At 32.8% G+C, this 25801-nt stretch overlaps 1 protein-coding gene across 1 annotated transcript; it reads left to right on the top strand.

Annotated features, from left to right (window-relative positions):
• Positions 1–615: 615 nt before the first annotated feature.
• LOC114332593 (uncharacterized) lies at positions 616–17137 on the top strand. Its single transcript, XM_028282416.2, has 7 exons — positions 616–645; positions 5732–5820; positions 5948–6076; positions 7286–7321; positions 11591–11702; positions 15624–15691; positions 17029–17137. The coding sequence occupies exons 2-7, from the start codon at positions 5749–5751 to the stop codon at positions 17044–17046; spliced, it is 435 nt and encodes a 144-aa protein (XP_028138217.1). The 5' UTR covers positions 616–645; positions 5732–5748; the 3' UTR covers positions 17047–17137.
• Positions 17138–25801: the final 8664 nt, after the last annotated feature.

Here is a 25801-nt window from a genome sequence, read left to right as displayed (position 1 = left end):
TATTTAAGGATTTGTAGCATTTTCTCAGTAGTTTTCTAATATAGTGTTTACCATCAAACGCATAAAACTGAAGTATCTGGGACATGTTATGAGAAATCATCACCGTTACTCTCTGCTGCAGTGCATATTGCAAGGTAAAGTCAGAGGTAAGCGAGGACCCGGCAGAAGGAGAATATCATGGCTGCGGAATTTGAGAACATGGTTTAAGAAGACCTCAAAGGAATTGTTTCGAGCCGCAAAGAGCAAGATTATGATTTCCATTATGATTTCCAACATTCGAAACAGATAGGAACCAGAAGCAGAAGAAGAAGAAGGTTTTTGTGTCAAAATTTTCGGTTTTGACGTGAATATTATTTTAATCTCGGAAAATAACTAGGCACATTTTCGCAGTAAAAGTTCTATTTTCTTACCTTTTGCCAAGTTGCTTCTTTATCATTGACTTACTAATTGTTTAAAATACTAAAAAAAATAACATGATGTTTATTATCACATGTGTCAATCAACGTCTTTAAATTCCATGCAGCCAATTAGAAACACATTAATTAAAAAGCATTTTGTAAAAAAACATTTTTATCAGTTCTTATAAATACAATGTGTTTGCATTTTACATTCAGTTGCTAAAATTACACAGCAAGAGCCTTTTCAGTAAGTATGACTTAAATTTTTACATACAATTTACACTAGTATGAACCTTCTCCATAAATAATTATTTTGGTTCATTGTACTTCCACAATATTTGTTCTATGGTTATGTTGGTAATTAAATAGATAATCAGTTATAAGTATCCTAAAAGTAGTTATGCAGAATTATTCAGTTAATGGAGAGTAACAATTATTGTAAATGTTGAGTTGAACTGTCTGCTCTCGATGGTCTATGTTCTTTAAATCTACGCAAGTTTGTCTTTCTTGAATAATTTTCCATGTATATTTATGTCGTAAAGCCGACAATATTAATTTACCTTCTTCTCTCTTCTTCCTACTTTATAAATAGGCTCAAGCCTGTTTTACTTCGGTTTTTACCCCCAAGTAACGTTGTCTTATCATCTTTTCCTTGGTCGTCCCAATGATCTTCTTCCATTTGGCGATTTGTCTCTTGCTATTCGTACTATTCTATTTTCTGTCATTTCTATTTCTCTGTGTTGATTCCATTCTATTTTTCTTCTTTTGTCCACATGTTTATTTCCTCTATACCACATCTCGCTTGTATTTCCTCACTCCTTACTCTGTCTTATAGAGTTTGGTTTATTATTTTCCGTACGACTTTTATTTCTGCTGTTTCCAGCAGTCTCTTTGTTTTCGCCGTATCTGCTCTTGTTTCCGCTGTGTGTATGTCATTATCGGTCTTATTTATGACTTATCCTGGTTTTTGTTTACATTGTGAGATATTTTTTTCTCCAGATTGTGTTATTGAGACATCCTGCTGCTCTGTTTGCCATGTTCACTTATTTTTGTACTTCTTCTTTCCCTTTTCCGTAGCTTGACAGTTTGATTCATTAGTAATTTGTTTCCATCACTTTTTCTATTATTTTATTATTTACGACCAGTTTAAATCGTCTCGGTTCCGCTAATATCACTATTGATTTAGTTTTCTCTATTGAGATCACCATGTTTTATACCAGCGCTGTGTCTTCGAATTCTTTAATTAATCCTTGTAGGTCATCTTCATTTTCGGCTGTTATTATGCCATCGTCGGCGTAGCACATTATCTTAATTTTCTTTTCTCCCTTTGTATATTCTCTCCTTTTTTAACTTTCTTTATGATTTCATCCATTATCAGATAAATTTTAATGGGCTCAGCGAATCTCCTTGTCTATGGCCAGTTTCATACCTGACAAGTTGCGATAGTTTTCCTTTACATCTTACCATAGCTATGTTATCTTTATATATATTAGGGGTAAAGTTAGGTAAACGGTTAATTCTAGGATTACCCTGGTAAAGTTCGAAGTACTCGCCAGGTTTTGGTAAAATATCAAAGAAATGAAGCACTTTTTAGGGAAAACTCATTTCAACTTTGTTAAAGTGTTTAAAAACAGAATGTGTGTGTACTTTGTACGCACGTTAGAAGTTATACTTCTATTATATGGTTTCAACGAAATCAATATACTTTAAACAGTTTCTCTACTACTTTCCGAAATTTTTATTAAAACAATACCAAAAATTAAAAAAATAAAAGAATAAAACACACACAAACACATTGAAAAATGCCACAAGTGATTTCTGAACAATAATTTTTGCTAAAAATTTTAATTAAATACGTATTTTCTGAAAAAAAAAATATAATAATATACTTACAATCATAAAATATATGAAAAAAAAAATAAAAAAATAACAACTTGCTTGGGGCTTGAACCCTCACGTCTACCGCGCCGTACGAGAGTTGAAGCGATTTCTCACTACACCACATTCGCGTATACGTCATGTGGGAATATACACAACCTAAACGTTTGCATCACATAAACTTTTTGACATTTTGTTTATTTATATGAATCAAATTATTAGTTTGATTTTTGTCGAATTAAAATACAACAAAATATAGAGTAAGAAAACGATATATTAGATGAAGATTTGTAGAAAGTTTGTTCGTAATCAGATTATGTAAATTAAAGCATTGCCTACTAATAGGTAACTATATTATTTTTTTTTACATTTTCCAAATAGATAGGTATGAAGATAATTTTTTATTGGAATACAACTGAAACATTTAGAATTACGTACCTGCGGCTTTTCAAAACTATTTAAAAAGTCACTATAATTATAAATTTGATTTTATTTCCGTTCTCACAACAATAAAAACTAATATATACAATATTTTTGTTTACCGATAACCTCCATATTGAACAATTATTGACAGATTATTTCAACACCCAATCAGAGCCCGTATAACGACTAATACCATACTGTCGGTGTGCGCATGCGCGCAGATCAATAAAATTTCACCCTCAATGAAATCGCGCCTAAAGAAATGTAACTTCAAAAAGCTATATTTTTGTTTTTTAAAAAAGGTTTCTAGCATTAAAAATAAGGAGATTAGGCTCAAAATAAAGTTTGAAGATTTTATCATCATTTTATTTCTCTTTATCTTAATGCTATATTATCCCTATCTCACCTGAAGACCTGGAAGTCTTCTGCGGTGTTTCCAATGAGCAAGTATTGCGTTTTATCATATTTCCAAACACCAAATTCTAAACTTTTCTTCCAGGTTTTTGATCATATAGACAATGTTATTATCGTAAATTCTTACTCCCATCTTACCGTATTTTTTGTTGCAGTTTTTTTAGTGTTCCAACTTTATAAAGTTTAAATAAAGTTGGTGACGGGCAGCATCCTTGTCGAAGTCCTTCATCAACTTTAGACGGCTCTGAGTAGGCTTGTCTGACTTTCATTCTACATTTGTTTTATTGTCTTCCTAATTTAGTTGATTTTCCATTACTTTCCGTAGGTTGTTGACTGGGACAATGTGCAGTTGAGTGTTTAATGCTATTTCTTTTCTATGAACTATTTTAGAGATGAATAGATTCCGACGAAACCATTCTGTTTTGAAGTTCGCAATTATTTCTCCATAATCTTTAACATAATTTCCCTATAATTCTTCTTCTTCCCGTGCCGTTTTCTAACGACGGTTGGCGATCACTTCTTTAAACGCTTCTCTATCTTTTGCAACTTGAAACACTGAGGTTAGTCCAATATCTGATATTCCTTAGCCAAGATTTCTTCTTTTTTCCCTCTACTTTCCCTTGCATGACGGCGTGTAGCAGAGAGTATTTATCGTTTCGAAGTATGTGGCGCAAATACGATGTTTTTTTTTATTTTAATTGGGTTCATAAGCTTTTTGCCAGGTACAATTCGTCTTAACACTTCTTCGTTTGAGACTTTTGCAGTGCAAGTAGTTTCCAGAATACGCCTATACTATATAGCCACATTTCGAATGCCTACATTTTTTTACGGATTGGACTTTAGAGTCCATTTTCTCTAGCCTTTTATATTCTAATGGTAATTGCCTGGAAGTAATCATTTGTGGACTTGATCATTGTTCCAAGATGTGCATATTGGTCTACCCGCTCGACATTGGTTCCTTTTATGAGAAGATTCTAGTTATTTCTTTGATTTTGAGATATTCTCGTACATTTTGTCTTCTTTCATTTCAGGACGTTCACCAAAGTATTTTTCGTCTCGTACTTTTTATCAAATGCTTTAGTATAGTCAATAAAACACTCACATACGTATATCTTGATATTCTTGAATGACGTCCATGCACGTTTGTATTAGTACATTTATTAAGTGAAGAAAGAGCTTCACGCGTTCCTAGGCCTTTGCGAAATCCAAATTGTGTATCGTTACGGTCTATGTCCAGTTTATGGTATTCAGTTATTTCAGTAGCAACTTTAGCGCATGGGCCATCGAACTAATGGTGCGGTAATCGCCGCATTCTCTTCCGTGCTTCTTTTTGTAAAGACAATAAAGATCGACGTTTACCATTCTTTGGGTAATACGTCTGAGCTATAAATTCGGTTCAAGAGTATCACTAAAATATCAATATGTTGCTTATCTAAAATTTTTAATAGTTCGATAGAAAGCATATCAGCTACAGGGCTTTCCCCGATCTTCTGTTTTTTAATGTGTGTACTATTTCTTCTTCTGTAATATCTGGACCTATTTGTTCTGAAGTAAGTTCTATGTGTTCCTGTTCCTTCTTTGATCATCGAACAGTTCGTCAATGTTTTCTGCCCAGCGTCGTACCTTCTCATGTTTGTGTTATAGTAATCCCTATCCAGAAGTGCACCAGTGAGATTCTGTTTTGTTATTCCTGCTATTTCTTTGACCATCTTGTATAGATTAAATACAGTATCTTTTTTTAAGTTCCTGGATCTCTTTGACTTTCTATTTAAAAGGTTTTGGTTTTGCCTGCTTTATCATGTCCGTAATTTTGTGGTCAATCTCCCTGTATTTATTGTTGTCTTTATTCTTATATTAGTATCTCAGCTGTTTAATTAGTTTGAGCATCTCGTCGTTCATCCATTCTTCTTTTCTTTTTGCGGAAGTCTGTAGCATTTCTTTACCACATTTCTAGTAGAAAATATTTTGGATCTAAAAGTTCTATGTTCAGTTGGATCTAAAAGATCATTCAGCCCATTTCGTGCAATTTTAAAGTACCGTAAAATGGGGTTACTTTGACCGCTGGGGTGAATTTGACCGAAAACATAGAAAAATACCTATTGTGATATACTTCAGCCACCCTGTATAATTTTTAAAATTATTTTTAACCATTCAAATTTATAAATATCTAAGAATTCATTTTTAATTAAAAAAAAAGAATTAATATTCCAAGGGTTGTTAAATCCACCGATATAACGAATTAAGAAAAAATGGTTTAAAAAACGGTCAAATTAACCCCACTTACAAGAAAAATAATTTTACAAGCAAAATGCATATACGGTCAACTTCCCCCAGATGGGGTGAACTTGACTAAAGGCATTTTTTATTTTTTTTTCTAAGTCATGATTATTTTCTTGTAATTATAAGCTAAGCTACTGAAAGCAGACGCCTAAACCCATAAAATATTTGCATATAGAAAAATGTCGCAAAATTTAAAATATGATTTTTATAGGATTAAAGTACAAAATCGGTCAAAATCACCCCAATTTACGGTATAGTTGGCGATATGTTTGGTGAAGAATGTCTGGAGTTTTTATGGCTTCTTGATTTTTCGTATTCACCTGTAATTTTTTTTTTAGGGTCAGAGAGACAAAGAATGAATTTTCCCGTAATATTCACCCTTTCGATTTGCTTTTTTGCAGTAGCCAACTGCAAATTGGATAAAAAGGTGAGTACTTGGTGACTAAAATTGTGTTATAATTTTCCTAGTAAGCTTAGTTAGAACTGGTAATTAATAATTTGCAATCCAAAAAGAGGTCAGAATAATTTAAAATGATCTACATTTTTATATTTAGGATTTTGGAGCACATCTGCTTGAAGTAGTTGATGTTACTCATGACAAGTGCCAAAGAATTACTGGGGCCAGTCAAGCTCTTATTGATGAAATGAAAAAAGGAAGTTTTCCTGAAGATATAGCTATGAAGGTTTGTTATCCTACAAAATATAAACTACGGTTAGATTTAAATTAACATATTAAATTTAATGATATGTTTTACAAAAAAATTTTAACTAAATTTAAATTAAATCACTATTAGACAAGGCGAAAACGGCGCGTTCGTTGGTAAAAATATTTCCATGAGATTTTTTTGCATAATTACATTCGTGAGACATCCCAGAATAAGATTCAAGAAGTCGCCCACGTGAAAAGTGGGCCAAATTAATTAAAAAAAAAAATTTAATCAAATTACAAAAATCAATAGTTTTGGCCCGGAAAATTTTTTTAGGTTTTATGGACCATTCTGGATAAAAAAGGTCTCTTAAAATTTTTATGTAAAGTTGATCGTTTTCGAGTTATAAGCAATTTAAAATTGAAAAATACGAAAAATGGCGATTTTCAAGGCTTAATAACTCGATTAAAAGTTATTATTATGAAAGTCAGCAAGTGACTAAATCAAAGTTTAATGTCCCCCTACAAGATCCCGAAGATATTTTTGTCATTATTTTATCGCTAAGCTGTTATTTTTAAGTAATAATATTGAGCGCCATGCACGTGGTAGCCGGCTGTAAATGCTGAGTGCGAGAGAGATGCCACTCCGGCAGTCCAATTGGGCATCTTACTTGCACTCACATTTACGGCCGCCTACCACGTGCATAGCGCTCAATATTATTACTTAAAAATAACAGCTTAGTAATAAAACAATGATAAAAAATTTTTCGGGATCTTGTAGGGGGGGGGGGGGATATAAATTATAGATATAATTTATCTATAATAAAAAAAACTCTTTTTCAATAATAAAAATTAAAACTTTGATTTAATCACTTTCTAACTTTCATAATAATAACTTTTAACCGAGTTATTAAGCCTTGAAAATCGCTGTTTTTCGTTTTTTTCAATTTTAAATTGCTTATAACTCGAAAACGATCAACTTTAGAGAACAATTATAAGAGACCTTTTTTATCCAGAATGGTCCAAAAACCTACAAAAAAATTGTCCGGGCCAAAAATATTGATTTTTGCAATTTGATTAAAAAAAATTGTTAAAAAAATTTGGCCCACTTTTCACGTGGGCGACTTCTTGAACCTTATTCTGGGATGTCTCACGAATGTAATTATGCAAAAAAATCTCATTGGAATATTTTTCCCAACGAACCCGCCGTTTTCGCCTTGTCTATATATTTATGTTTATATTTTAGAGGTACACTTACTGTCTCTGGATGTTGATTATGAAAGTAAGTATATTTTATTTTACATTGTAAATATAATAAGCTTTACTTAAAAATTACTACAATTTAGAAAGTACTTCTTTCGGTGGAATCTTGACTAAGATTCTGCAAACATTTCCAAGCAAGTCTACTGTTCTGTGTCACATTCAGGATTTCCAGGAGGTATCGAGTAACGTTTCTCCATTTTGTTCACTGTTGTATCTGAAATTATCTTTATCATACAGTTTTTTATAAGTCTTGATTACTCAAAACTAAATTCGAGTAAGTACTTGAAAATATTGAGTCCGACCTTCGAAGAGAACATGTCTTCTGATAATTGAAACATTTCTTCACCATGTCTAATAATGTTTTTTGTGGATAATCTAAACCAATTTTGTAATTCCCAAAATCCAATAATAAAGTCTAAACGTGTTACAAACAATGTAAACATCTCTTTGATGTGAACATCAAAGAGATGTTTACAATAGGTGTTATATCTATTCTAAATGAATTTTAAAAACTGATAATCATTGTTGGAATGCCATAATATTGTTAGGTAGGTACCTATACATATTTTGAAATAAATAATGCATCTTCTATCAGTCGTTTAATATCGATATAAGTGTCGACAACTAAGCTCCTAAAATTATATTGAATTACAGTGAAAGTAAATAGTGCGAATAAAATGTCCCGAAAACCATTATCAGCTGCAGAACTGCAAGATATAGCTAATAATTTATGGGATTCCAATGACAAAGAATCTCCTGAAGTATGTGGCATTAAAAATGTGACTCTGAAATTGAAGATCATCTTTCGGAAGCAAGTGAAGAGGATGATCAGCAAGTAGTATTGAGTGATAATGAAGAAGAATGTGTAGCTAAAAGTACCCAGATTTCAGAGTGTCTAATTTTTGAAACTAAGGATGGAATTAACTGGAAAAGTCAACCACAACCGACAGGACGTATGCGATCCTGCGACGTAATAAAAAGCAAAGTTCACAAAGTAATGTTAGCCCTGGTCAAAGTGTAGATGATCCTTTTGATTCTTTTTGTTTGTTTGTCGACGAAGAAATTGTGAACGAAATTGAAGTGTACAAATAAAGAAGCCGAAAAAGTCCTGGGAATAGAGAACTGGAAATATTGCGACTCTACAGAGCTAAATGCTTTAATTGGACTACTACTAACTGCAGGGCACCTGAGTGCCCTCGATCGCACCCTCGAGGTAGACCGAATACTATAGTAGCACCTTTTTTTTAATTTAGACAATTTAAATTTAACTTTAATAAAAAATCAAAAAAGAATATTAGAAATAAATGGGTAAATATCAATAGTACATTCAAGAACAATGGTGGGCCCAACGGTCCCGAGTTAACGGTTACGTAAAATCTGTTGCCCGGATAAGGGTTAACTGTTGTTCAGTTACTCCTGATTTCAATTCTAGAGGTCTTTATTCTCGTTTATAATCTGGCGATCCTGTGCCAGATGGACGGCTTCATGTAGGGATCGTGCTACCGGAATCTTTACTGGGTGTGCCCATTGTGTTTGAGATCTTTCTCTTGGATTTCGGCCTGCTACTTTTCTGTCTACTATCAATAGTTTTATAGTTCTTGCTCTTCTAGCTATGTGGCCGAAGTAATTTAGGTTTGCTCGGTTTACTTGTTAGTAGCTTTTATATGAAACTTTTTTTCAGAATTAACAGGTTGATTCTGCGTCCTGTGAAAGACACAGAGAATTAACAAAGTAAGTTATCCATCGAAGTAACACAGAAAACGACAATAAATATCGTTCTCATACCACCAGATTGACAACAGGTGGAATACTTTCTTTGGTTACAAAATTGAAAATTGTAAATGTTTATACACATAGAATTATTCTATAGAGCCACATTTTGAAAGCTTCGATCTGACTTCTGTCGATTTTTTTTTGGAATCCATGTTTCAGTTGCATATGTAGCGATGGTAAAAATAAGGGCATTGACCCACTTGAGCTTAGTATTCCTTGTTATTTTCTGAGATTTCAATATTTTGCAATATTTTAATTACTTCAGCTGTTGAGATCCATTGTTGGTTATCATGAGGAAGACCAAATATACAAATCTGTATAGGCACCTACTATTTCAAAATTTGCCAGTTGGTGTGTGAGTGTGAGGTAGATTATTATTTCGCCTGTCTACGAGCATTATTATTGATTTTGCGGTGTGGATCTGAGATCCGAAATTCTTGCTTCTCCGGCTTATTCGTTCGGTAATGGTAATCATTTTGGCTTCATTCGCTGATAGTATAAGAAGTGTGTCATCTGTGTAACGCAGGTTACTGATTTTTCTACGTTTTATAGTGACTTCTCTATCCCAGTTGTATAGTACTTTCCTCATTATATTCAGAATTTATATTTTATGATAATAGTTATATTGATACTGCATATATTCATCTGAATATATTCCGTGTATTTTAAGTTTCGCTGAGTTTTTATCATACAGCTTTCTTATCAGGTTAAATATCTTGTTAGATACTTCCACATTTTTCCTTATACTCTAAAAGAATCCTAAAAACTAAATAAACTGTTCTAATTGATAATAAAAGAATTCAGATCTTAAATATAGAGGATTCTCTTATATTCTCTTCTGATTTTGTTATTTCTGATCATGAAATCTTTATGTCACATATAAAGTATTTCTTGGAAATGATTTATTATGACTAGTCCAGAAATCCACTGGGCATCCGCTAGGAAAAATATTCCGATTCGGATTTTTTGCACAATCTTATTTAAAAAAATAAGGGCGTTTTAACAAGTTTGCATGTTGCCAGAACCAAAAGTGGGTAAAAAATTTTTTAAACGTTGTTTTTTTGTTTTTTTCCTAAAATTATTTTGTTTTGCATTGGACAAAGTTTTTTTTTAGGTTTTTTGGATCATTCCAAACAGAAAAGGTCTTTAGTGAATTTTCTCTAAAGTTGATAGTTTTTGACATATAAGCGAATAAAAATTGAAAAATTGCGAAATCGGCCATTTTTAACCTTCAAAAACTATGTGAAAAACTTAAAATTTGAATGTTGCCAAGGTAGGTAGATGTTTTTTAAACATCGATTGATGAAATCCCGAAGAGGTTTTTGCAATACATTATTCAAAACTCCTTTGTTTTTTAATTTATACTCACGCGTGCGCGACACTATTTTCCACCGTTGCATGTGTATACAGTATGGTGCAAATGAAAGGAATAAATTCGTTATTTCGTAAACCGGCGACTTTAAGGAAAAAACCCAAAATAGGTCGATTTTTATTTTTAAGTTACGATATTGTGGCATATATGGTATACTAGTGGCGTCATCCGTCTGGGCGTGATGACGCAATCGATGATTTTTTTTAAATGAGAATAGGGGTCGTGTGGTAGCTCATTTGAAAGGTTCTTCAATTCTCTATTCAGTAATGTAAACATTTACATATTTATTTATACAGGGTGTCGAAAAAATGTTTATTAAATTAAATTATTTGACAAAAGAGAAGTAGAAGGACACCCTGTATAAATAATTATATAAATGTTTATATTACTGAATAGAGAATTGAAGAACCTTTCAAATGAGCTAGAACACGATCCCTATTCCCATTTAAAAAAATCATAGATTACGTCATCACGCCCAGATGGATGACGTCACTAGAATACTATATATGCCGCAATATCATAACTTAAAAATAAAAATCGCCTGTTTCGGGATTTTTCCTTAAAGTCGCCGGTTTACGAAATAACGAATTTATTCCTTTCATTTGCACCATACTGTCGGTGGAAAATAGTGTCGCGCACGCTTGATTATCAATTAAAAAAAAAGAGGAGTTTTGAATATTGCATTGCAAAAAATTCTTCGGGATTCCATCAATTGATGTTTATAGAATATCTAATTACCTTGGCAACATTCAAATTTTCAGTTTTTTACATAGTTTTTGAGGGTTAAAAATGGCCAATTTCGCAGTTTTTCAATTTTTAATCGCTTTATATGTCAAAAACTATCAACTTTAGAGAAATGTCACCACAGACCTTTTCTGTTTGGAATGATCCAAAAAACGTAAAAAGCTTTGTTCCATGCAAAAATAATAATTTTAGGAAAAAAAACCTTTAAAAAATGTTTGACACACTTTTGGTCCTGGCAACATGCAAATTTGTTAAAAGGGGTCCTTTTTGAGTAAGATTGTGCAAAAAATCCGAATCAGAATATTTTTCCTAGCGGATGCGCAGTGGCTTTCTGGACTATACATATTTGTTAATATTAGCACATGTAGCATTACATCCATATTATTGACCACATTTTAGTTGCGTGAAGATCTAGTCCTGGATTCGAGAAAACTGTGGTATTACGTACCTGATATGCACAAGGAAGATGCAGTCGTTTACATGAAATGTAACGAAGAAGCAAGAAAATTACGTGAGTAAAAAATAGAACATATCGAAACAAAATGTTTAAAATATAGTTTAAAATACCTATTCTTCTGAAGCTATTTCTTTGTGGCATTTGTGTAATTAACTACTCTAATTTCTAATTGGTAAATAAGCCACAATTTATCTTGAAAAACTAATTTTATTAACGTTTCGACTTCCACTTCGGACATCGCTATCAATATACAAAATATTAATAAATTAAACGAAAATCTTGTTGTCGGCATGTCGGACATATATTATACATTTTAAAGTAGAAGACTTTAAAATGATTTTGCCAATATTTATTAGTTGCATTCCTGGGACGACTTTATTGAAAAATAGTTCATTAGATTACATGAAATCAACTTTAACTCAAGAATATCCGTCACAAAAAAATCATAGCATGTGATTTGCCTTTACAAAGACAACCACATGCAACGTTGACAGTAAAATTCTCGTGTTAGTGACGCCATAGTAACCTTCGTGATACTATCCCGACATTGTAAGTATTTGGTCTTACATTCATTTAGTTTACTCTCAAAATTAACACAATGTTCTGACTTTATTATGAATGTTATTTTAAATCATAGTACATAATATTTTATATTTTATTATTATTTGTTATCTATGTATTAATAATAAAATAATTAATAATATTTTTTGTAACGGATATCCTTGAGTTAAAGTTCTGGACCTCGGAGGTAAACTACACTATGTCGACATGGTGTTTTTTAAGAATTTTTTTAATCCACTTGTTTTATTAGTTAGATCATAGAACATGATAATATTATATATTATCATTAACATACGTATACTCTATCAAACCATTATGGCATATATCAGATTTTTATTAACATTTTAAGTGCTCTAAACTTTGTTGCAAACACACGCTAAACACAGTTGCTCGAAATGACATAATGCAGTTTACCTCCGAAATCCAGAGCTGATTTCGTGTAACCGAATGAACTATTTTTCAATAAAGTCATTACAGGAACGCAACTCATAGATATTGGCAATATCATTTTAAAGTCTTCTACTTTAAAATGTGTAATATATGTCTGAATTGCCGATATACATGAGTCAGACTAAATTAAATTATTAGAAGAATTTTTTTACTAAGCAACAACATTTTTGTTTAACTTATTATTATTTATTATTTTCTATTTTGACAACGACGTCCCAAGTGGCAGTCGAATAGTTAATAAAATTAGTTTTTCAAGTTAAATTGTGGCTTATTTCCCAATTAGAATAGTTAATAGTTTAAAAATCTTCTAGATAAAAAAACGTGTCAAAAAATAAAAAAAGTAACAATTAATACAAATTGTGGATCCAACAGTCAAGTAAGCTATTGCTTCTTTAGATTTTTGATGTGATTTCAATTGTAATATCAAATGCCTTATAATTTGCTTTATCCTTCTTTTTTAAGTTTATTATTTTTGTTTTTCTATCGTATATCAATTATTCATCTTTGAATTTTGTTGATTTAAATATCTTGTGCTATTTTTAACTAATCGGTCAATTTAGCAAAGCTCATCAGATCTCTATAAATTAGCGGTTTAACAAGAGTTGTTTCTCTTCTTCTTAAAGTGCTGTGCATTTCTGCGTATTACCATTGTGTAAAGTTCTAACCACATGGGTTATACCTTTTTGAAATCCACAATTGGCTTAGAATCGTGAAGAGGTCAACCTTAGCTAAAGTGTCTCCACTTCGTCACCACAAAGACAATTATGGAGATCTCTACCTCTTCTCAGAGGTAGTTCGGCTAATCCCCAAGACAAATAATGGTAGCAATAACGAACACAAAGGGGTCTACCGTACATTGTCTTGTCTGGTGAGATGTTATATATTCAGAATTAAATAATTCTGTTTTTAGCAGACCCCTCTTACCCTCTATCTTCCCTTCGAGTATCAGTTGCTGAAAAGTGTATCGTTCTTCTTGTAATGTATGCCCCATGTATGCAGTTTTCTTACTTTTAATATAATTTAAAGGCTCCCTATCCTGTAACCCCGCCCTCCTTAGTACTTCCTCATTTCTGGCTCTGTCCGTCCATGATATTCTAAGCATCCTACGCAGGCAACACATTTCAAACACTTCAAGTTTGTTAATGGAACTGACCTTTAACGTCCATGCTTCCATTCCGTACAAGGACACAGGCCAAACGTAACACTTTAGCATCTTGTATCGGAGGTTAAATTCCAACTTGCGATCAGTCAGTAATTTACGAAGCCTCAAAAAAGCATTTCTGGCTTGTTCCACTCTGTTTTTTATTTCATTCTCATGGTCGTAACCTTCGTTCAGCAGACAGCCTAAGTATTTAAATTGTCTGACTTTTTCGATTTCTTCTCCAAAGACATATATCTTTACATTGGGGTAATTATTTCTACTTGTGATCATTGCTTTTGTCTTCTTGATATTTATTTTCAAACCTCGAGCTTCACTTGCGAGAGTTAGGTCATTTAAATTTTAAAAGGCATTGGAGATCTGCGATGGTATCTGCCACTATGGCTGTGTCATCGATATACCTGATGTTAAATATCCTGTTAACTTTAATACCCCTATTAGAGTCTGACACTGCTTCTGTGAAGGCTTTTTCGACGTATAAATTGAACAACTTTGGAAACAGTATACCTTACTCCTTTTTCTGTTTGGTTTCTGATGTTTCGGATTCGTTGAAATTTTGAAGACATACTGTTGCTGTCTTGTTCCAATACAGATTGGCGATAATTCTTATGTCCTTGGTATCAGTGGCGGCTCGTCAGAGGAGGCAAGGGAGGCTCAGCCTCCCCATAAATTTTTTACACACTCTATACTGTTTTGTTTATCATGAATCGCGAAAACAACAATTACTCTCACTATTATACAACGTGTAAATTCCATATTATCACTAATTATCCATACGTACGTAGCATTAGCATTAGAACGCATGATCGCGTCTCAGTTTTATTACATATTATTGTAGGCAGGACCCTGGGTTATCCCGAGATGCACGAACGGAGCCGAGAAGCCCAGCATTCTCCGTTGCTAATGCTCCATGCAGCGCAGCAGGCGTTTAAGGAGAGCCGGTCTCCTAACAGTGGCATCTACGGCGCCATCACACGCTGCCCGGAGATATACCAAGGGAGGCAGTGTAGCTTCTCAACTCCGTTGGGTGGTTGGGTGCGTCTCGGGACAACGAATTTTAGGGTCCTGACTAAAAATAATGAAAAATCTAAAAGTGCGAATTTTGTTATGAAATTTGGTATGTGGGGTTATAATAATATTTGGAACAACTTGCTCAAATAACTTTTTCCGATATCTCTAACTCAAAGCAAAATATCGGTAATTTATCGTGTTTTTGAATTCGCAGTAGGCCGCGTTTAGAATTAAAAAAATTCAGTTGAGTATCTTAAAAAATTTGAAGCTTCATTATGTATGGACTGCAAAACTTCAAATCTGTATTTATTTTGATATGCATAGGTATCTATTTACAAATAGATGGAATTGTTAACAAATAAACGACACAAAACTTTGGTATTAAACTTTTACTATTAGACTAACTATTTTTAAAATGATATAATGAAATTATGAATTAGGATGATATTGTGAAATGTAAATAAAAATGGTCAAAATATGGGGCCTTAAATTACATTTTTGGCGCATTTTTTTGCTAGTGCAAATTTGTCTAGATATTTTACAGTTAGGTATAGCCTCCCCTATTGTAAAAATCACGAGCCGCCACTGCTTGGTATCCAGTCCCAACTCTTGTAAGTATTTTACCATCAGTTCGTGCTTTACAGTTTACAAGAGTTATTTAGTTCGGTCTTATTACAAAATTTGATCTAGACCAAACTCAGAACGCAATTCAATGTTTACGCTTGTGATTAGCTTGTTAATGAATTTTTATTAAAATCTTGTTACACCTACATGATATTTTGTTTTACCTGCAGCTGGTGACGATCTGGTCTCAAAAATTTGGAATATGCAAAAATGTATCCAGAAAAATATTGATGACAAAGTGAGTAGATTATTAAAACATCAAACTAGTAAAACAAGATAATTTTGTTTTTCTACGACCGTTTAATAATATGCTTATTATTCTCTATTTTTTAATACATAATAGCACCCATTACTTTACCCGTGAGTAATAATTCATTACTCACGGGGTGAAGTTACTCACGAGTCATTACTCATTGGCTGAAGTTAGTTTCAAGTGGCGCATGCCACTTTTAATATTAATCCTATATAAACTGCAAATGAAATTACTTAAATTTGCTTATTTAATGCTAAAAATTTTTAAAGGAATTTTAACTGTAACAATGTCAGTATATTTTTTACGTTTATATCTTGTTTACTAAAAATTTTGACGTTTATGATTTATTTCAGCGACAGTGACATTAGCGCATTTTGTTTATGTTAATTGGAATTTGTAACTAATATTGTGGTTATTTTTTAAATTATATTGTGTTAAAAATGTTATAGCAAATTATTTTATATGGTTATATTATTGTATTATACAGTGATGACCGCACTAATAACCGGCAAAATAACGCAAAAGATGGAAAACATAATTAAGTTGTGAGATAAAAAGATGAACCTAGTGGAGGTGTTAAATTTAGCGATAGTAACTTATAGATTGACATTATATTGATTGTTTCCCACCTTTAGACGTATCGGACGAATTTGAGAAATGCCACTGTCACAGTGACAGTTTTTAGTTGACATACCCTTCTGATACGTCTAAAGGTGGGAAACAATCGATATAATGTCAATTTATATGTTACTATCGCTAAATTTAACAACTCTACTAGTTTTATTTCTTTTTATCTTACAATTTAGTATGTTTTTCATCTTTTGCGCTATTTTGCCAGTTATTAGCACGCTCATCACTGTATATAGTTAAATGACACTGTATATAAGTAAATGACAGTATATAGTTAAATTTATGCTTATAATTTTTCGGAAACGAATAGAACTTGGATTGACTATTTCTTGTTGTATTTTTACAATACATAAGAATTTGGTAATAGTAGGCAACCAATTATTCAGCCATGTACTAGGAGTAAACAATATTTAAGTATTTTTGTAAATTATTATAATTTAAATCTCGAGTAGTTGATAATTAAATTTTTTATTAATTAAAATAGAAATGGTCGTAGAAAAAGTATAGTATTCTACTCGCATGTAATGGCTATTACTCACTCTGATGAATTATGACACTCGCTTATGGCTCGTGTCGCTAACTTTATCATCGTGAATAATAGCCATCATTACATGCTCGGTGAATAATATACTATTAAAATACGTATTTTTAACTGTTAAAAATATTGTTCTATTAATAATTACGTTTTTTAGCACTACATCTATTTCTGAAGCGATCCAAGGAGTATATATGATGGATACGTAGTTGATTTTGTTCATATATTATGTTCAATATAAAATAAATAATAAAACATTACAGAAAGATGTATTTCTTGTATTAGTTTTAAAATAATTATAGTGCTCGTGAGTTCGAATCCATCCCTATCCTTTCCAGCTTGCGCCGAGTTGGGAGTTCTGAATTAAGTAAGGGCTGTTCTGTACTTTACGGAATATAGAATTGCGGCAAGTTCTCAACTCCGACATGGCGCATCTCACTGCTGATAGAGAAATGCCCTACAAATATTTAGGGCAGATTATTGGCAGATTTCAGGAAGATAGTGCGCAGGGGCTCTAAAGATCATGGATAATGTTGTAGGAGCATGTAACCAATATGGCCTAAAACTAAATTGTAAGAAGACAAAAATATTGATCATTAGAAAGAACCCCAACATAAACGCCCAAATTACCGTAAACAATACCCCCCTAGAAAGAGTACAGAAAATATGCTATCTGGGCTGCAACATTAAAGATACTTGGGATTATAGCTACAAAAATAAAATCGTATTGAAAAAGCTAGAAGCTCTTTTAACAGTCTTAGGACGATTATCTGTAACTTGTCTTGAAGTATCAATATACGCATAAGAATTCTTAGATGTTATATATTTAGTGTCCTCCTCTATGGAGTTGAAAGCTGGAGTTTTACAGAAGATGCCATAGAACGGTTTGAGGCATTTTAAATGTGGTGCTACCGACGTATGATGAGTGTCTCATATATACACCACACAACTAACATAACTATTCTCCAGAGGCAATAAAATACAAAGAAATAATTAACACCGTAAAGAACAGAAAAATTACTACAGAACAACTGCTACAGTTGATTCTACAAGGCAAGATTGAGGGCAAGAGAGGCCTTGGACGTAGACGTACATCCTGGCTGACCAACCTTAGGAAGTGGACTGGTCTAACTTCAACTGATCTATTTCGAGCTGCTGTTAATAGAATAAGATGGGTCAATGTGGTCGCCAACATCTCCAGAAGATAGGCACTTTAGAAGAAGAATATTTAGGACAGATGTGAATAATGTGTTATCAAATAAGCGCCCGTGTACCAACTGAGTTTATGTCATAGGGCAGCAGCTATGTCATTACTGACTAAAGGCTGAAGGAAAATAATCCTCATAGATTTGATATCACACATTTCTAGGCACAATATCTATTCAATCGGCTTTAAAACTGCGGTGTAAAAAGCAAGGAGAAACTACACTATATCCCAAGAACAATGACTATGCGATGTACATAGGGTGGAGCGCAAATTTATTTTTTCGAATTTCATTTTCGCGGGGTGCGGAATTGATGCGTCTTTCATTTTCGAATGAAAAACTTAGATGATATTTTTTCGTATTTTCAGTCTGAAAAGTGCCCCACAGTGATTGAAATTTTGGAATTTTGTAAAAAAAAATTTTCTAAAAAAAACTCGGTAGAGTCAACTAGAGTCAACGATAATGTTTTTTTCATTTATTTAAGCTATTAGGACTATATTATGAAGAAAAAAAAAACAAGAAAAATAGTCAATATAACATTGTGAACGATAGTCTCTCTTAGTATGAAATTTAGGCATTAAAAGGGATGATTTGACTTTATTCTTAATGAATTCGTCTCTCCTCTGTGACCCACAGAGGCAGCACTTGCACAAGTGATATTTCAAGAAGCTTTATTGGATATTGTGGAAGGTATTTTGGTCAACGGAAATAGCATTAATAATATTAGATATGCGGACGATACGGTCATATTTGCAAGTGACATGAAAGATCTACAGTACATAATACAACATGTATACAACGCATGTGAAAGAATGAATCTCAAGAAAACGAAATCAATGATATTCTGAAAAAAACCACAAAGTGTAGATAACCTGATCATCAATAATACAACGATCGGAAGAGTAACAACATATAAATATTTAGGAACGTGGCTAACCGAAGATGGAGATCAAACAAAAGAAATCAGATCTAGAATAGAAATGGCAAGAAACACGTTCATAAAATTGAAGAACTTACTTTGCAACTGTAACCTTAATCTAGAGATCCGCACAAGAATGCTACGTTGTTACGTTTTTTCTACTTTACTATACGGCATGGAAGCATGGACAATACAACAGTCTGAAATCAAAAAATGAAACTCCTTAGAGATGTGGTGCTACAGGAGGATCCACAGAATATCGTAGACTGAAAAAGTAACTAATATAGAGGTGTTACAAAGAATGAAGGAAGAATGTGAAGTCATAAAAACTGTTAAAATTAGACAGATTCAATATCTGGGTCATATAATGAGGGGCAAGAAGTACGTATTACTTAGGTTAATTATACAAGGGAAGATACAAGGGAAGAGAAACCCAGGACGACGCAAAATATCCTGGCTAAGAAATTTGAGAGTGGTTCGGTTGCAGCTCATTAGAATTATTCAAAAGTGCGGCGAATAAAATTAAAATAGCTATGATGATTTTCAACCTCCGATAGGGGAAGGAACCTGAAGAAGAAGAAGTGATAATTGGGAAAATCGCTGTCAAGATATATTTGATTTTATGAAATTGTTCCAACCAGCCCCCAGCTCTCCTACCACAAACCTTTTCCCCTTTTGAAATAGAAATTTAGTCAAATTTCTGAGCTCTGTTACTTTTGAATGGTATGACCGATTTTCAAAGATTGGACATTCGATGGAAAAGTAGTGATCAAAACTATCAGAAGCCGTAAATATCGGACAATTTTTTAAATTTTTGGGGACAAGAACGAAAAACACACCCCAAATGGGGAGGGCTGTAAAACCCACATGCAAAATGGATGGATGATATATGGATTGATGGGTATTTTTCTAAACTTTAAGATGGGGTACCCCTTCCCATCTTAATTCGTTCAAGTGCCAGAATCGAAAGCTTGGCGCATATATAGTGTCGCATGTAGGAGGATATGCGCCACTGGCGAGAACTACCGTTCTCTAGGATTGCAAATCTTTGTAAAAGTTTGGAATATCCAGGCAACCAAGAGACGTCAATAACGTCGAGGAAACATTAGTTTTTGGTTGAATATACACACGTGGTTGAACATTACGTCATACAGACGTCTTTTGTAGGTGATTTTAAATACGTAAAATTAATGACGTTAAAATACGTTTAAAAGACGTTTTCATTTCAGACAGCCGAAATCTGACGGCTGACGTCACGAAATTGTGAGAAGCTTAAAAGTTATAAAACAACGGTTATAGGTTATGTTTGTATCGTCGTTTCATATTTTGGATTCATTTGGATGTTGTTTGTCTTTTTTGTATATTTTTTAAAACTTTTTAATTTGTGAATTTTATAAATTTAGCGCAATGCAAAGTGATTATTTAAGGAAATTATTATTGGAATCTCCAAATGTTGGAAAAAAAGGTAGGCGAAACAATTTTTATTTACTGTACATTTTCCCTGATATTTATCAATAATGATGAATTTTGCAAGCAATAACATTTCTTTCATTGTTTTAGATATTCATTGAAGCTGAAAATAATTGGAGATTTAGAGCCATATACAATTCAGTCAACAGAATTGGATTTTACAGTAAAGTGCATATTCCACCAATTACTACTTTAAGCAGCAGATGAAAGCATATAAAAGCCTTCAGGCACATAAAAGCCTTCACCACTGGATTTGTTTTGAAAGTTGGAGTAAAAGTTGTTAATGATTTCTATATTATTGTTGGAAAGGTATGCCTTTATTTTATTTATTCACCATTAAGAAATATATGGATAAGAGTATTAGTGTCTTTTGGATAAATTGGTTTTAAATATTAGATTTATTTACGTTTATATATCTGTATGAAACCAGACATATTGTCGTCCTAATTTGTAAATTGTATAACTCCATATTTCTTTGAAAATGAGTTATTACTGCCATTTATTTGAAAAAATCCCTACTCGTTTAAAAATGGATGCACAGGCATATTTTTACCAGAAGAGTAAATAGTGACCTCCTCGTATGCACCGTATCTCCCTTGCGGCAAATTTAGTATGAAAAATATGTAAATCCCCAGTTTGTCATACCACACGACTGATCTCACTGTTTAGAAAGTGATATTTTCAAGAAAAAGTTGGTGGTAAATAATATTAAATATTCATTAAACAATATAGGTACAAATCGCCTTCCGGCAACGATACCGGGACAACTCAAAATTGGTGGTCATTTTTGAGATGTCTACACTAACATATAGAGGATTTTAAGCTCTATAATAAGCGACGGCTGGGACATTTTTAAGTGCAATACTCTCCAAGTGAGGGCACAAGGTCCACTGTTACATTCAGAGTGGTAGGAGGTAAACGCAGCGCGAGTAGTGGGTTAACTCTAAAATCCGTCGTGAACCTTTTGAATTGTCTCAGTGTGTGTGCCACAATGATCACAAAAATATTCATAATAATGAAATGATTCTTCCAACAATACTGGGACAATTCAAAAATTTTTCAATTAATTGCTAATTGTTAAATCGAGTGGTACCAAAAGATTGCCAAAATGAACTGAAAAACAATCTTTGATATCAACTGAAACAAAGAACATAGTTTTAGTTAAAAACGAATATAACTCAAACCATACAATAGCTGTGCAAAGTGACAAAAACTTGCAACTCGATTTTCTCGAAACACGGTTTTTTGAGTTGTCCTGGTACCGTTGCCAGAAGGCGAAATGTTAGTGATATGTGTACCTATTTATAAAATATTCCATTTTAGCATCCTATATTTTAAAATGGGAGATAAGTTGTATTCACATTAGTCATATTTAGAGAAATAGTTTTTTGTGTCTCCTGTAAAATTTGGATAAATGGAGTTACGCAGTTTACAGATTAGGTCGACGACATATAATTGTTATGATAGAAAAGAGAATAATAAACAGTCATGATTGTTTGTTCTAAAATTATATTATATGAATGTCTGATTTTAAAATATTCTCAATCATTGTAAAGAACGCAAATACTCTAATAAAAATAAATTTTTGTAGTTGAAGCATTCCCACAAAGGTAAAATATTTTTTTTAGGTGAAGCATTCCCAAAAAGCCAATGCTAAACCACTAGGTGCTTGGGTGATAGCCAGTTCCAATGGCATAGCAAATGCACATTGTATGTGTCTGGCCGGTAATAGTGAAGTTTGCAGCCATATTGCAGCCATCTTATTTGTAGCTGAGTATGCCCACAATAAGACAGAAGAAAAAGAACCCAATGCATGTACAGTTGTTACAGCTATGTACATTCTCTGATGAAAAACTAATGAGTTTTGAAACTGTTTAGTCAGAGTGCTTGTTGCGCTCTCTAAATAAACTGATATATAAGACGGCTTTGGCTTCATCTTGCAGCGATATGAAAATGGTTATTCATTTTTAATTATAATGCACTTCTTCATCATGAGTATTGATGTACCCAGATAGCACAAGTACGTTTTATGGACATCCAATGGACGTACATCTGTGTACATTGGAACGTCCAATGGACGTCCCGCTAACGTACAATGGACATCCGATGGACGTCCAACGAATGTCCAGAGTTCACAAAATTGGACGTCCATAGAACGTCCGCTACAAACGTACATTGTACGTTGTATTGAAGCTTTCAGTGTACACCTTATGCACATTCAATGTACGTCTTATGGACATTTGTAGGGCACTTTTCAGAAAGAAATCTAGTATCCATAATTTTGTGAATACATAGCAAAAAGCCTTTATAGGAAATAGTTCCTTATAATACTAAACTTATACTTAAAAATATTACACAAAAGATCTTTTTATTTCTCTTTACTGTAACTTCATTATAATATATACTTTATTATAGGAACTAGGAACTTCATTAATGCACGACTGCACTTGCACGATAAACAGAAAACACGAGATTCAGATAATGACGCCCTAGGAAGCATGCACATTAAAAGAGGTTTAATCTCTGTTCTGTTTCTGTTCCAAACTATTTTTAGAGTCAGTACCGTTGTTGTATATTACAAGCGCGTTTGCCATTCTGTGAATTATCATAAATAAACCATCCTTCAGTATTCCACAACAATTAACAGCGATAATCCCCCAAAAGTACCTGCCTAATACTGCTTTTCACGACCGATAGCACGAAGAGCGACAACGTTGTCAAGAAGATTCTCATTTAGTTTGTATTGGGACTTAATATAATAGTCGCGTTTTGTGTAAAATATCCATGGACCACAAATGGATGTCCAATGTACGTTGAAATCAAACGTCCAATGGACGTCCCGTAATGTACGTACATAGTACGTCCAATTTTGGTCCATGGACGTTTGGACTTTAAATGTACGTTATATGGACGTACATCGGACGTTGTGTGCTATATGGGTATTAGTCTTTTTTAAGTGTATATTATCAGATATCACGTGTAAATCCTTTTTATCATTTTAATTTGGTCATTACAGTCCCTTAATCAAAAAATATATTTTTCATGTGTCTGTAGATCTTTTTGTATGCAAAAATGTGTAATAATTATTTGAAATCAATTTGAGGATTATAAGAGTATGGAAATATAATATGTGAGAACTCAGACTATTACAGTTTTGTCCTATTTTTTATCATTCAATCCTCTTCTTTAAAATTTATAAATATAAAGCAGATAGTTTTCATTGAAATACAATACATTGGGTCTTAGCCAAGCCGCACACCAAAGAAACTTGAAACGAAAAACATGAAACATGAAACGAAAAATGTGTTTCATGAAACTAAAACACTGCTAAACAAATCTCAAAGTCCGCCTACCAATGAAACGAGTGTGATTCATGCTCATGACACATTTTTATTTTCGGAGAGTTTCATAAATGGCCGCACGTAGATTTGTTTAGCACTGTTTTATTTCCATGAAACGTAATTAACGTTTCATGTTTCTTTGATGTGCGGCCTGCCTTATTTGTATGTATTCGTTTCTGACTAAAGGTACGATTCCGACAACGACTGCAGACGGCAACTGCAAACATCAGTTGCAGTTGTCAGTGTTACGGACGTTACTACTTTGCACTATTTATTTGTATGAGACTGATTCCGACATCTGACTGCAACTGCTGTCCGACAGAACGTCAGTTGCTAATAATTATGCAAATTAATAGTGCAAACTAATGACGTCTGTCGTGGTGACAACTGTAACTGCCGTCTGCAGTTGTTGTCGGAATCGTATACCTTTAAAGTGTGTGGTATAATTATAATAATTATACATATATATTATATAACTTAAAACGTTTAAACTTAAGTTTGTTATTAAATTGTGACTTAAATGTTTAATTTGTTAATAAATGATTTATTAGTTTATATGTTGTTTCAGTTTTGACACAGTAAATATAATATAAAAAGTGAAAATTCTATGTTTTTTGTATGTTGCATTGAGGATATTGTAATTCTATACATTTTATTCTATTATTAATTATTATTATATATAATTATTTCTATACATTTTAACGAACCTTACATTTGGTTTTACTTAAATGAAAAAATTGCAATACCAACAATGCCCATACGAATAATTGAATGGGTCTACAGAATAACCTTATAAGCGCCACATGGTCTGTTTTTGAGAAGTCAAAGAAAAATTATATATTTTAAGTGTTAGTGATACAGTTTTTAAATACAAAATACAAACTGTATTACTCACCTTTAAAATGTATAAACTCAACATTATCACAATATTAAAACTTTTTCTTTGACTTTTCAAAAACAAACCATGTGGCGCTTACAACGTTACTCGGCGGGCCCATTTAATTATTGTGTATTTCTAAAACCATAAAATGAAAAATAAATCTAAAAACGACGTAAAATCTACGTTTTTCATATCACGTATTTAGAACGTGATAAAAATGACGTGAATTATGGTGGGACATATTCACGTGATTTTCGACGTCTAAAAAACGTGATAAACTGACGTCGTTTGGTGATAATCATGACGTTTTTTCAACGTTTTGTAGACGTTATTTGGTTGCCTGGGTAATATTTAACTATTTGAAGAGTATGGTAAATTTTACGAGGATGCACGTCATCATAGCCGTTGCGTTAACAGAAGGTTCGTTTCACTGTATAACTGATTAATGATTTTACCAAATCTTTTTTGATTTCAATAATTTTTGGTTATGTCTTGATTTCTAGGTATCTTTTAGTAATTTTTGTTATAGTAGGTACCTAATATTAGCTCTTCATATTTCAATATATTGATGTTAGATCATCCCTTTCTGGGTTTCGATTTAATTTAAAAGTTCGACAAACTATTATTTTCACCTGCCCAATGTGTCCCTCAGGTCCTGAAATTCCTTTCACTCTTATTTTTGAAATACACCATTCTTTGATATCCGTATCATAAAGACTTTTTCAATTTAAATCGCCCCCATTCACTCCAATCCCCGACTACAAGGCCATCTTTTGATAAAGGGAGGAAACGGTATATCAAGTAAAGGAAAATCAATAGCGTTATATAGATTTCATTGCTCTCTCGCATTAGGTTGAATATGTTTGAGCATTTGAGATTATGGCAATCGGAAGGTTTCTGCTAGAAAACCATATGACTTTAAGCAAATTTTTAATTATGTTACTTTCTTACTTACAAACCAGGCCGAAGGATATAACCGGGAGTGCTATTTTCTTGTTATTCTTAAAGTATAAATATACTACAGAAACTTCGATAATATAAAATTTTAACCAAAAAAACTCAAATTTTGTTAAGATTATTTTCAAATAGTTTATTAAAAAATTTAATTTGGGAAA

This window comes from Diabrotica virgifera, chromosome 2 (assembly GCF_917563875.1).
Source record: "Diabrotica virgifera virgifera chromosome 2, PGI_DIABVI_V3a".
Lineage (NCBI taxonomy): Eukaryota > Metazoa > Arthropoda > Insecta > Coleoptera > Chrysomelidae > Diabrotica > Diabrotica virgifera.
The sequence above is the reverse complement of the archived record's forward strand: the minus strand, read 5'-3'. Positions and strand labels throughout refer to the sequence as shown.

What these genes read in the sequence shown, in the direction of transcription:
- LOC114332593 (XM_028282416.2), top strand. Translation starts at nt 5,749, where the DNA reads ATGAATTTTCCCGTAATATTCACCCTTTCGATTTGCTTTTTTGCAGTA. An exon ending in ACTGCAAATTGGATAAAAAG is followed by an intron (nt 5,821 to 5,947) that starts GTGAGTACTTGG and finishes TTTTATATTTAG; the next exon opens with GATTTTGGAGCACATCTGCT. An exon ending in TCTGGATGTTGATTATGAAA is followed by an intron (nt 7,322 to 11,590) that starts GTAAGTATATTT and finishes ACCACATTTTAG; the next exon opens with TTGCGTGAAGATCTAGTCCT.